At 45.4% G+C, this 14,313-nt stretch overlaps 1 protein-coding gene across 1 annotated transcript in view; it reads left to right on the top strand.

Annotated features, from left to right (window-relative positions):
- The window catches only part of LOC110499989 (PDZ domain-containing RING finger protein 4), a 129,845-nt gene that overhangs the window by 79,444 nt on the left and 36,088 nt on the right, over positions 1 to 14,313 (top strand). The window contains exons 2-3 of the mRNA XM_021577085.2: positions 6,265 to 6,524; positions 9,692 to 9,791. Coding sequence (XP_021432760.2) covers positions 6,265 to 6,524; positions 9,692 to 9,791 — 360 coding nt within the window. The remainder of the gene's footprint in view (positions 1 to 6,264; positions 6,525 to 9,691; positions 9,792 to 14,313) is intronic.

Raw genomic sequence — 14,313 nt, 5'->3', positions numbered from 1 at the left:
CCTCCCTCCTCTCTACTGTTATTCCTCCCTCCCTCTCTACTGTCATTCCTCCCTCCCTCTCTACTGTCATTCCTCCCTCCCTCTCTACTGTCATTCCTCCCTCCTCCTCTACTGTCATTCCTCCCTCCCTCTCTACTGTCATTCCTCCCTCCCTCCCTCTCTACTGTCATTCCTCTCTACTGTCATTCCTCCCTCCCTCTCTACTGTCATTCCTCCCTCCCTCTCTACTGTAATTCCTCCCTCCCTCTCTACTGTCATTCCTCCCTCCCTCCCTCTCTACTGTCATTCCTCCCTCCCTCTCTACTGTCATTCCTCTCTACTGTCATTTCTCCCTCCCTCTACTGTCATTTCTCCCTCCCTCTACTGTCATTCCTCCCTCCCTCTCTACTGTCATTCCTCTCTACTGTCATTCCTCTCTACTGTCATTCCTCCCTCCCTCTCTACTGTCATTCCTCCCTCCCTCTCTACTGTCATTCCTCCCTCTCTACTGTCATTCCTCCCTCCCTCTCTACTGTCATTCCTCCCTCCTCTACTGTCATTCCACTCTACTGTCATTCCTCTCTACTGTCATCCCTCTCTACTGTCATTCCTCCCTCCTCCTCTCTACTGTCATTCCTCCCTCCTTCCTCTCATTCCTCCCTCCCTCCTCTTATTCCTCCCTCCCTACTCTTATTCCTTCCTCCCTACTGTCATTCCTCCCTCCCTCCTCTTATTCCTCCCTCCCTACTCTCATTCCTCCCTCCTCTTATTCCTCCCTCCCTCCTCTTATTCCACCCTCCCTCCTCTTATTCCTCCCTCCCTACTCGTATTCCTTCCTCCCTACTGTCATTCCTCCCTCCCTCCTCTTATTCCTCCCTCCCTACTGTCATTCCTCCCTACTCTTATACCTCCCTCCCTCCTCTCATTCCTCCCTCCGTCCTCTTATTCCACCCTCCCTCCTCTTATTCCTCCCTCCCTCCTCTTATTCCACCCTCCCTCCTCTTATTCCTCCCTCCCTACTCGTATTCCTTCCTCCCTACTGTCATTCCTCCCTCCCTCTTATTCCTCCCTCCCTACTGTCATTCCTCCCCCCTCTTATTCCTCCTTCCCTACTGTCATTCCTCCCTCCCTCCTCTCATTCCTCCCTGCCTCTTATTCCTCCCTCCCTACTGTCATTCCTCCCTCCCTCCTCTTATTCCTCCCTCCCTACTCTCATTCCTCCCCCCTCTTATTCCTCCCTCCCTACTCTCATTCCTCCCTCCGTCCTCTCATTCCACCCTCCCTACTGTCATTCCTCCCCCCTCTTATTCCTCCCTCCCTACTGTCATTCCTCCCTCCCTCCTCTTATTCCTCCCTCCCTTCTCTTATTCCTCCCTCCCTTCTCTCATTCCTCCCTCCTCTTATTCTTCCCTCCCTACTCTCATTCCACCCTCCCTACTGTCATTCCTCCCTCCTCTTATTCCTCCCTCCCTTCTCTTATTCCTCCCTCCCTTCTCTCATTCCTCCCTCCTCTTATTCTTCCCTCCCTACTCTCATTCCACCCTCCCTACTGTCATTCCTCCCCCCTCTTATTCCTCCCTCCCTACTCTCATTCCTCCCTCCCTACTCTTATTCCTCCTTCCCTACTGTCATTCCTCCCTCCCTCCTCTCATTCCTCCCTGCCTCTTATTCCTCCCTCCCTACTGTCATTCCTCCCTCCCTCCTCTTATTCCTCCCTCCCTACTCTCATTCCTCCCCCCTCTTATTCCTCCCTCCCTACTCTCATTCCTCCCTCCGTCCTCTCATTCCACCCTCCCTACTGTCATTCCTCCCCCCTCTTATTCCTCCCTCCCTACTGTCATTCCTCCCTCCCTCCTCTTATTCCTCCCTCCCTTCTCTTATTCCTCCCTCCCTTCTCTCATTCCTCCCTCCTCTTATTCTTCCCTCCCTACTCTCATTCCTCCCTGCCTCTTATTCCACCCTCCCTACTGTCATTCCTCCCCCCTCTTATTCCTCCCTCCCTACTGTCATTCCTCCCCCCTCTTATTCCTCCCTCCCTACTCTCATTCCTCCCTCCCTACTCTCATTCCTCCCTCCCTACTGTCATTCCTCCCTCCCTCCTCTTATTCCTCCCTCCCTACTGTCATCCCTCCCCCTCTTATTCCTCCCTCCCCCTCTTACTCCTCCCTCCCTACTGTCATTCCTCCCTCCCTATTGTCATTCCTCCCTCCCCTACCTTCAGCTGAGGTTTGATACTAAATTGCACATCTATGAGGGAATATTGTACTTTGCCTCAGGTGTACTAAGTTTTGTGCAGAAGTAGAATCATGTGGCGAATGTAGAGCTAGATGATGATTACGCCCAGATCTTACTTCCCTAAAGCACACCTTCATACGTCTATAAAAGTTAAACAAAGTAGGCTTTCTGGTTGGACTGAAAGGGTGCCATTTTAGAATCCTATTTGTCAATTTGTGCCTCTATTCCTTCACAAAGAGAACAGGTTTCATCTTGAGGTTTCACTCCAGTAAGCCAGTGTATTGCATTTGTTGTGAGAGTCAATGGCCCTCTCTTGAGCTTTGCATGTAAACACTGTCCTCTGCCCACCACAGCTGCTGTGGATCCATCTGCAAACACACAACAGATGTGCCACACTCCAGCCATTTCCTTTTCTATCCCTCCCTCCCTCCATCCCTCTATTCCTCCCTCTATTCCTCCCACCCTCCATCCCGCTATCCCTCCATCCCTCTATTCCCTTATCCCTCTATTCCTCCCTCCATTCCTTTATCCCTCCATTCCTTTATCCCTCAATTCCTTTATCCCTCTATTCCTTTATCCCTCTATTCCTCCATCCATCCCTCTATCCCTCCATTCCTTATCCCTCTATCCCTCCATCCCTCTATCCCTCCATCCATTCCACCATCCATCCCTCCATCCTACCATCCATCCCTCCCTCTATCCCTCCATCCCTCTATCCTCCATCCATCCATCCCTCTATCCCACCATCCATCCATCCCTCGATGCCTTCATCCCACCATCCCCCCATCCATCTATTCCACAGTGTCCATTTTTCTTTCCAAGCCATTATTTTCCTCTATCCCACCATCCCTCTATCCCTGTATCCATCCCTCCCTCTATCCCTCCATCCCTCTATCCCGCCATCCCTCTATCCCTGTATCCATCCCTCCCGCTATCCCTCCATCCCTCTATCCCTCTATCCCTGTATCCATCCCTCCCTCTATCCCTCCATCCCTCTATCCCTCCATCCCTCCATCCCTCTATCCCTCCATCCCTCTATCCTACCATCCCTCTATCCCTGTATCCATCCCTCCCTCTATCCCTCTATCCCACCATCCCTCTATCCCTGTATCCATCCCTCTATCCCACATCCCTCTATCCCTGTATCCATCCCTCTATCCCACCATCCCTTTATCCCTGTATCCATCCATCTATCCCACCATCCCTCTATCCCCATATCCATCCCTCTATCCCACCATCCCTCTATGCCACCATCCCTCTATCCCTGTATCCATCCCTCTATCCCTGTATCCATCCCTCTATCCCACCATCCCTCTGTCCCACCATCCCTCTATCCCTGTATCCATCCCTCTATCCCTGTATCCATCCCTCTATCCCACCATCCCTCTATCCCACCATCCCTCTGTCCCACCATCCCTCTATCCCTGTATCCATCCCTCTATCCCTGTATCCATCCCTCTATCCCTGTATCCATCCCTCTATCCCTGTATCCATCCCTCTATCCCACCATCCCTCTGTCCCACCATCCCTCTATCCCTGTATCCCATCCCTATATACCTGTATCCATCCCTCTATCCCTGCCTTCTACAGTAACCCTTTTTCTATCCAATGGCCATGGTCTTGGAATAATACAATCTTTGCTAGGAACAAACGAACCTGGACCAGATGACTAGACCATCAGGACTTTAATCATCATTGTCTGTCTGTTGCTACAGCTGATACTGATAATTCATATTGACTCTTTAACAATAAATGTAGTGGTTGTGTGGATAGGTGGCATTTCTTAGAGCTACAGTTGAAACTATCAACAGTACACTTCTGCTAAATAATTTGTTGAGAACAGCTTTTGTTTACCAGTGTGTGTTTGTGAATTGATATGGGTTTCGCATGCACACTGGAGAGTAGAGTTTATGATAGTGTAACTTTGATTAAATCTGTGTGATTAAATCAGAAGAGGCTGTATGAATATCTAGCTATAGTCAGAAAGGGAAAAGATCGATATGTCCACACTAACCAGGGCAATGTGTTTACACAGGAACTACAACAGACAGTTTTTATGTGTGTGTGTGTGTGTGTGTGCGTGCCTGCGTTTGTGTGTGTGTGTACCTGTGTTTTTCAGTGTGTGTGAGTGCCTGTGTGTGTGTGTGTGTCTGTGTCTGTGTCTGTGTCTGTGTACCTGTGTTTTTCAGTGTGTGTGTGTGCCTGCGTTTGTGTGTGTGTGTGTGTGTCGTGGACGTGTTTCCCCTGATAGTAAGCAGCTTGGAGGCTAGAAACAGAGTCCGCATCCCAAATGGCACACTATTCCCTATTGAGTGCACTACTTTTGACCAGAATGGCACTCTATTCCCTATATAGTGCACTACTTTTGACCAGAATGGCACCCTATTCCCTATATAGTGCACTACTTTTGACCACGGCTGCTGGGCCCTGGTCAAAAATAGTACTCATAGGGAATAGGGTAGCACTTGGGAGGCAGCCAAGAGCCCAGGCAGGACAGACTTTACCAGAGACCAGAGGGAGAGCGTGTTGGTTGGTAATATGATCATATCTTTCCAGGACTGTCATATGCCATCGGCAGCCATCTTCATCTGGTCTCAGTCCTTTGTTTCCTTTCTGCAGGCAGAACAGAGCCTCTGTTTTTTTCCAGGATTAGTTTGCTAGCCTCCTGTGAGTGAGTGAGTGAGTGAGTGAGTGAGTGAGTGAGTGAGTGAGTGAGTGAGTGAGTGAGTGAGTGAGTGAGTGAGTGAGTGAGTGAGTGAGTGAGTGAGTGAGTGAGTGAGTGAGTGAGTGAGTGAGTGAGTGAGTGAGTGAGTGAGTGAGTGAGTGAGTGAGCGAGGGAGCGAGGGAGCGAGCGAGCTGGTTCAGACCAAAATGGGCTAGCCTAGTTATTCAGAGAGTTCTATCAAGATGAACCATACATTATCAAGATAAACCATACACTATCAAGATAAACCAATAGTAGCAAGCCTGGTGGGTGTTCTTGTGTTTTCTACTGACTTTTAATGCAAAGATAATAAAGTTTCTACTTTGTACTTTTCCACTTCATCATTTCATTCCAACTTATTCCATGAACAGTTGTGCACCGCAAGCAAAACACTAAAAACTGAGAGCTGTCATTTGAATACAACTGCAAGAGAATTGTGCTGCGTTTACCTTTTTCTGAGAGACTATCTAAATTACAATCTCTGTTTTCAGCATTATACCAAGCACATTCTCTGAGGTATTTCAAACCCACTGTTACTTTTTCCAGTCCAATGAATGGACTAAATGAAGCAATGATTTTCCCTCTGATAGAAAACTGTTCTGTGTGTTCAGTACTGTCTGACTCTTCTGATGATGCATAGAGTCAGTGATGTAGAACTGCATCGCTGTGTAGAACCGAGGATTTTACTTAAACACTTGTTTCTCAAAGTGTTTTCTTGACTGATGTCGTCTGTTTATCATATTGTTTTAGTTGATCAAGAATCAGCCAGATGTCTGTAGGTGTGGTGATTAGCTTATTAGTCATATTGAAATGGTCTCCACAACGCTCCGGAGTAAAGTTTTTCCTAGGGACATATCTAGGATCAGCTTCCCCTCCCCCAATCCTAACTTTAACCACTAATGAGGGAAATGCGAAACTGACCCAAGAACAGCTTCTTGGGGCAACTTCACCCTACACCTCAGCACCACAGGAATATTGGTTGGTTATCTATCGTATATCTAGGAACATGACATCATACATTTTTGGTGACTCAGGAAGTGGTCATGGGGTACCCAGGTGCGACCAGAACATACTTACAAAACCCCCAATTCCCAACAACTCCCAAAAGAACTTCCAACTCCCAACAACTCCTTAAAAGAACCCCCAACTCCCAACAACTCCCAAAAGAACCCCCAACTCCCAACAAATCCCAAAAGAACCCCCAACGATTATCGTCAATTTCCAGCAACTCAGTTTCGAGACCTTACATAGTTTAGGTAGGCAGTCCATTAAAGCACTATATCAATAGCTGTATCTTTACAGTAAGTGTAACCATAACTGTAATATCTCCCCTCTCCACATCACAGGTGAATGGGAAGGACCTCTCCAAGGCCAGTCATGACGAGGCAGTGGAGGCGATCCGCTCTGCTAAGGACCCCATTGTGGTGCAGGTGCTCAGGAGGAACCCTGTTAGCCACGGAGGACATGTTGGCTCCACTCAGGAAGTGCACGTGGTGGACGTTTGCACGCAGACAGACATCACCTTCGAACACATCATGGCCCTGGCCAAGCTCCGAGCCACCACCCCTCCCGTGCCTGACATCTGCCCTTTCCTGCTGTCTGACAGGTAAGATCTGATTTGGGCCCGTATAAAAAAAGCCGCTCAAAGTAAGAATTCTGATCTAGGATCAGGTCCCACATGTCCATGTGATTGTATTCATTGTGATCTGAAAGGCAAAACTGATCTCTGGTATCTGTCCCTTCCTGTTGTCTGACGAGTAGGCTCTGATCTGAGTTATTCAAACACACACCACTGTCTGGGATGTCAGGGATAGGTTTCCCAAAGACTTGAAAGCTAAAGTAGTACATTATTTGCCTCTCCAACCCAGAATCAAACCACTCAAAGAACAGCAAAGTACAGTACTCCCTCTCGCTGGATTGTGGAGAGAAATAATGTACTGCTTTAGCTATATGAAGACATTAATTGAATACTTTAGCTATGAAGACCTGAGATTGAGTTGGATTGTTTATGCACACAATACAATACCATTTCAAGGCTTGAAACGTGAATGCAATGCCAAAAAGACCCATCTCTTATGGTGTGTCAAATAAATCAAGGCGTACAACATCTGAGATTCTTGAGGTAGACCCTCATAATTTAGACTGGGGTTTCCTCGAAGACAGCAAAAGAAAACGTGTTCATTATTTTCTCTTTCTGTTAGTTTTTTGTTCATATTGTATTCATCTCTAAGGGGAAGCATACTGTGAAGAAGATAACGTCTGGCGTGAGAATATCTGGGTTTCTCCTCCACGGAGTGAAAGATTAGCTGTGCCGGGGGCTTCTCTCTACACAAGGGGTATATTAAGTTGATCATTCATTCCAGCAACATCCCATGGATGATTGTCTTAGATTCTTCAAGTATCCAATATCAGTTGGAGTTACATTAAATAAATCAAGTATCCAATATCAGTTAGTTACATTAAATAAATCAAGTATCCAATATCAGTTAGTTACATTAAATAAATCAAGTATCCAATATCAGTTAGTTACATTAAATAAATCAAGTATTCAATACCAGTTAGTTACATTAAATAAATCAAGTATCCAATATCAGTTGGAGTTACATTAAATAAATCAAGTATCCAATATCAGTTAGTTACATTAAATAAATCAAGTATTCAATACCAGTTAGTTACATTAAATAAATCAAGTATTCAATACCAGTTAGTTACATTAAATAAATCAAGTATCCAATATCAGTTAGTTACATTAAATTAATCAAGTATCCAATATCAGTTAGTTACATTAAATAAATCAAGTATCCAATATCAGTTAGTTACATTAAATAAATCAAGTATCCAATATCAGTTAGTTACATTAAATAAATCAAGTATCCAATATCAGTTAGTTACATTAAATAAATCAAGTATTGAGTTGGAGTCACATTCTGCACCAAGTCTTGTCATTTCATTCAGAGATCAGATTTGTTTTATACAGAAAGTCTGTTATAATACTGTCACAGAACAAAAAACGACCTGTGTCAAATTGAGACTAACCATGTTAAGCAATGACCAACCTTCACGTATCACCCACACCCAACCCCTTTAATCCTGACCAGACCCTTTAAACCTGACCAGGCCCTTTAATCCTGACCAGGCCCTTTAAACCTGACCAGACCCTTTAAACCTGACCAGACCCTTTAAACCTGACCAGACCCTTTAAACCTGACCAGGCCCTTTAATCCTGACCGGGCCCTTTAAACCTGACCGGGCCCTTTAATCCTGACCAGGCCCTTTAATCCTGACCAGGGCCTTTAATCCTGACCAGGCCCTTTAAACCTGACCAGACCCTTTAATCCTGACCAGACCCTTTAATCCTGACCAGGCCCTTTAATCCTGACCAGGCCCTTTAATCCTGACCAGGCCCTTTAAACCTGACCAAGCCCTTTAAACTTGACCAGACCTTAGTAAACCTGACCAGACCCTTTAAACCTGACCAACCTCTTTAATCCTGACCAGACCCTTTAAACCTGACCAGACCTTTTTAAACCTGACCAGACCCTTTAAACCTGACCAGACCCAACCCTTTGTTAGGTCATAATATGAGATCTTTCCACCAGTATATCACCACTACCCACACGGCCTGCTTGTAATAATTGGTGCTGTTTGGCATAGCCATTTGGTTTCATGGAAGGTTTACAAGGTGATTAAAGCGAATGGGATAATTAAAACCTTGAAACAGTGCAACATTCATTCACAGCCCAGTTGCAGCCCCGGGCTGGGCTCTTAAATGTAATCAATTTGATCAATAAAAAGTAAATATACTCCTCTTCATCTGCGATCAGGTGCACAGACCAAGGTTGTGGTAGATTTTATAGACACAACAAATGTCTGTTTCCCCCCATGTTTCAACTTGGCAGTAAAGCTGTGAAATTGTGTTCTATACACACACACACACACACACACACACACACACACACACACGTAGGCAAAGACACACACTCGGCCAACAATGTTACGATGTGCTGCAATGTTGTGGGAGCGCCAGAGGATATAACATTCTGACATTTACCATCCCAATCTTGTCACCAGAAGATTGTTTTGGGACAGAATAACACGTGGTAGTGTATACTTGCAGATACTATGAATTTCTGATGGGAATAAAGATACATTGCTCAATATGTTCAACAGTTTGCCGGAGTGAATATTGCAAGCCAAGAATAATATGTGTGACATTTGTTTCAACACTTTTTTTTGCTGAAATTGCACCATAAACCATAAGCAAAAGCTCCGTAAAATTTGCTTTCTGAAGACAATGTGTAAAATGTGCTTTCTGAAGACAATGTGTAAAATGTGCTTTCTGAAGACAATGTGTAAAATGTGCTTTCTGAAGACAATGTGTAAAATTCATGGGACTTTGTCCAAAATCTACTCAAGGACAGGGATAGTGGGAGATAGAGATTAAGTACGTGTGGAGTAATTTAATTGAACTCTCCTGGTATGCAGTGATTAATGAGAGGCAATGCTTTTATCCCCCAGCATGCAACATCATCCTAGACAGCACTGACACATCCTTTCTTCTTCTCCTCGTAGCTGTCCCATGCAGGGAAAATACAAAGAGAAGTCTGCCACTTACAGTCAGTGTATGTAAGAGAGAGATTATGTGAAATATAAACTCCCTCTAAATGTCCTTCTCTGTCTCTCTCTCTACTTCCCTCTCCTTCTCTCATCTCCCTTTCCCTCTGCCTTTTCTCTCTCTACCTCCGTCCCTCCCTCCCCCATCTCTCCTGACAGTTGTCACTCTCTCCACACTATGGAGCAGGAGTTCTATGAGGGGACAGACTACCTCTCCACCCTCCCAGACCAACAGAGGACAGAGGAGTTTGAGTACGAGGTAAGACTTGATTATGCCTCCCTACCGGCAAGGTTGTTAATAACGTTTGACAAACACAAACACACACACAGACACACTATATCTCATAATGGGGCTTTACCAATAAAGATTGTTTAGTTATAATTGACTCCACAGGCCTGTCCCTGGGGGGATGCGGTAACAAATAGATTATAGGTCACATTATATCCAAACCACAGACAGCTCAGGATATCCACAGGACCTTTATAAATCAAATTGTATTTGTCACATGCTTCGTAAACAACAGGTTTAAACTAACAGTGAAATTCTTCAACATTGTAGAGAGAAAAATTGAAAAATGAATAGAAAAAACATACACGAGGAAAAAATAAATACACAATGAGTAACAATAACTTAGCTATATACACACGGCACCAGTACTGAGTCCATATGCGTTGATACTAGGTAATTGAGGTATATATAGGATGTACATATAGGTGAAGTGACTAGGTACAGTTAGTGCAAAAAGGGTCAATGCAGATAGTCCGGGTAGCTATTTGGTTAACTATTTAGCAATCTTTTGGCTTGGGGGTAGAATCTGTTCAGGGTCCTGTTAGTTCCAGACTTGGTGCATCGTTACTGCTTGCCGTGCGGTAGTAGAGTGAACAGTCTATGACTTGGGGACTGTAGTCTTTGACAATTTTTAGGGCCTCCCTCTGACACCTCCTGGTATCTGGATGGCAGGAATCTCGGTGCCAGTGATATAATGGGCCATATGCACTACCCTCTGTAGCGCCTTGCGGTCAGATACCAAGCAGTTGCCATACCAAGGAGTGATGCAGCCAGTCAGGATGCTTTCAATGGTGCAGCTGTAGACCTTTTGAGGATCTGAGGGCCCATGCTAAATATTTTCAGCCTCCTGAGCAAGAAGAGGCTTTGTCGTGCCTTTTTCACGACTTTGTTGGTGTGTCGACCAGGTTAATTCCTTAGTGATTTGGACACAGATGAACTTGAAGCTCTCCACCCGCTTCTCTACAGCCCTGTTGATGTGGATGGGGGCGTGCTCGGCCCTCCGTTTCCTGTCATCCACGATCACGTTGTCCTGGCACCAGAAGGGGAGTAAGCACTCACCCCTGAGGGGCACCCGTGTTGAGGGTCAGCATGGTGGCCCATCAGGAAGTCTAGGATCCAGTTACAGAAGGAAGTGTTCAGTTTCAGGGTCCTGAGCTTAGTGATGAGCTTGGAGGGCACTATGGTGTTGAATGCTTAGCTGTAGTTAATGAACAGCATTCTCACATAGGTGTTCATCTAAGGCAGTGTGGAGTGCAATAACGATTGTGTCTTGTTGGGGCGGTAGGCAAATTGGAATGGGTCCAGGGTGCCTGGGATGAGTTTGTTAATGTGAGCGATGACCAGCATTTCAAAGTATTTCAAATCAAATCAAATCAAATGTTATTTGTCACATACACATGGTTAGCAGATGTTAATGCGAGTGTAGCGAAATGCTTGTGCTTCTAGTTCCGACAATGCAGTAATAACCAACAAGTAATCTAACTAACAATTCCAAAACTACTGTCTTATACACAGTGTAAGGGGATAAAGAATATGTACATAAGGATATATGAATGAGTGATGGTACAGAGCAGCATAGGCAGGATACAGTAGATGGTATCGAGTACAGTATATACATGAGGTGAGTATGTAAACAAAGTGGCATAGTTAAAGTGGCTAGTGATACATGTATTACATAAGGATGCAGTCGATGATATAGAGTACAGTATATACTTATGCATATGATATGAATAATGTAGGGTAAGTAACATTATATAAGGTAGCATTGTTTAAAGTGGCTAGTGATATATTTACATCATTTCCCATCAATTCCCATTATTAAAGTGGCTGGAGTTGAGTCAGTGTCAGTGTGTTGGCAGCAGCCACTCAATGTTAGTGGTGGCTGTTTAACAGTCTGATGGCCTTGAGATAGAAGCTGTTTTTCAGTCTCTCGGTCCCAGCTTTGATGCACCTGTACTGACCTCGCCTTCTGGATGATAGCGGGGTGAACAGGCAGTGGCTCGGGTGGTTGATGTCCTTGATGATCTTTATGGCCTTCCTGTAACATCGGGTGGTGTAGGTGTCCTGGAGGGCAGGTAGTTTGCCCCCGGTGATGCGTTGTGCAGACCTCACTACCCTCTGGAGAGCCTTACGGTTGTGGGCGGAGCAGTTGCCGTACCAGGCGGTGATACAGCCCGCCAGGATGCTCTCGATTGTGCATCTGTAGAAGTTTGTGAGTGCTTTTGGTGACAAACCGAATTTCTTCAGCCTCCTGAGGTTGAAGAGGCGCTGCTGCGCCTTCTTCACGATGCTGTCTGTGTGAGTGGACCAATTCAGTTTGTCTGTGATGTGTATGCCGAGGAACTTAAAACTTGCTACCCTCTCCACTACTGTTCCATCGATGTGGATAGGGGGGTGTTCCCTCTGCTGTTTCCTGAAGTCCACAATCATCTCCTTAGTTTTGTTGACGTTGAGTGTGAGGTTATTTTCATGGCAACAGATGTGAGTGCTACAGGGCAATAGTCATTTAGACAAGTTACCTTGGTGTTTTTGTGCACAGGGGCTATGGTGGTCTGCTTGAAACATGTAGGTATTACAGACTGGGTCAGGGAGAGTTTGAAAATGCCAGTGAAGACACTTGCCAGCTGGTCAGAACATGCACTGAGCACTCGTTCTGGTAATCCGTGAATGTCAACCTGTTTAAAGGTCTTACTCACATCGGCTACAGAGAGTGTGATCACACAGTCGTCCGGGAACAGCTGGTTCTCTCATGCATGTTCAGTGTTGCTTGCCGAGAAATGAGCATAGAAGGCATTTCGCTCGTCTGGTAGGCTCGCGTCACTGGGAAGTTCACGACTGGGTTTCCCTTTGTAATCCATGATAGTTTGCAAGCTCTGTCAAATTCGATGCATAGATTTTAGTATTCTATTGGCGCGTTGCCTGTTTAATGGCTCATCAAAGTTTGTAGCAGGATTACTTATAAGCATCTTATTAGTGTCCCGCAGCTCTAGCCTTTAGCCCAGTGTGTTTGTTGCCTGTAATCCATTGCTTCTGCTTGAGATACTGTATGTACGTACGGTCACTGTTTGGACGACGTCGTCGATGCACTTATTAATGAAGTTGGTGACTGATGTAGTAAACTAAAAATGTTATTGGATGAACATATTCCAGTTTGTGGGAAAATTGATTTCCGTTTTTGTATTAAAATCACCACGAGAAGCTCTGGAAGTGTATTTTCTTGTTTGCTTTTGGCGCTATACAGCTCGTTGAGTGTGGTCTTAGTGCCACGAGACTTAATATTGTTAACAAAGAGACACACCCCTCCCACTTCATCTACCCTGGCTACCGTCCGGTCTAAACGATGCATGAAAAAAACAGCAAGTAATGTAATGTACAGCAATGTACACTCACCGAACAGTTTATTAGGTACAGCCCAACAGCCTGAATTCTTCGGGGCATAGATTCTACAAGTCGGAAATGTTCCACAGGGATGTTGGTCCATGCGATGGCATCACGCAGTTGCTGCAGATTCGACGGCAGTACACCACCGGTACCAGCCTGTACCTTTGACAGCAGGAAGGATGGGTCCATGTGGACTCATGCTGCCTACGCAAAATCCTGACTCTGCCATCAATATGACATAACAGGAACCAGGATTCGTCGGACCAGGCAATGTTTTTCCACTCCTCAAATGTCCAGTGTTGGTGATTGCGTGCCCATTGGAGCCGATTCTTCTTGTTTTTAGCTGATGGGATTGGAACCCGGTGTGGTCGTCTGCTGCAATAGCCCATCTGTGACAAGAATCGGCGGAGACAAAAGTTAAGATCAGCGTTATACATCACAGCTACTGCCAATAGTGATGTTGTTCATGTACTTAATACTATGAGACCTTCATGAGGGAATATTCGTACTATCTCATTGGTAATAACTCATTTCAAGTGAAGCAACCTCACACCCTTAAGTCTGTCTTATTTGACCTGTCTGAGAAGGTGCGTTGTGAAAAAAAAAGGTGTCTGTTCTGCAAGTAACAAACAAGTATCAGATGCTCCTTCCATAAATATAAACCGTGTCCCCAAGTCAAACCATTTCTCTGCTTCCATCTTGATCTTCTACTTGATGTAAATGCAGATTAGACAGGAGGGGAGTATATCCTGGCCTCATGTCGACACTTGGCTGTCTCAATTCAAAACACTCCTCCTTTCATCATTCTGGACCACAGGGGGCTGCCGAGGGAAGGATGGCTCATAATAATGTCTGGAATGGAGTCAAATGAATGGTATCAAACACATGGGAACCGTGAGGTTGATGTATTCAATACCATTCCATGAATTCCATTCCGGTCATTAGTATGAGCCCGTCCCCAGTGAAGGTAGCACCGTCCACCTGTGTCCTGGACTAATGTTCTCTTCACATGGTTGAGGACCAGACAAACTGTGCAACCAGCCTGGCTTTACTTTCAGTGATGTATGATGATTACATTTCCCCTCTTTTGTTTCATTTGAATTTGTTTGAA

Source organism: Oncorhynchus mykiss, chromosome 2 (genome assembly GCF_013265735.2).
Source record: "Oncorhynchus mykiss isolate Arlee chromosome 2, USDA_OmykA_1.1, whole genome shotgun sequence".
Taxonomy (NCBI): domain Eukaryota; kingdom Metazoa; phylum Chordata; class Actinopteri; order Salmoniformes; family Salmonidae; genus Oncorhynchus; species Oncorhynchus mykiss.
Note: the sequence above shows the minus strand (reverse complement) of the source record. Positions and strands in the feature narration are given on the sequence as shown.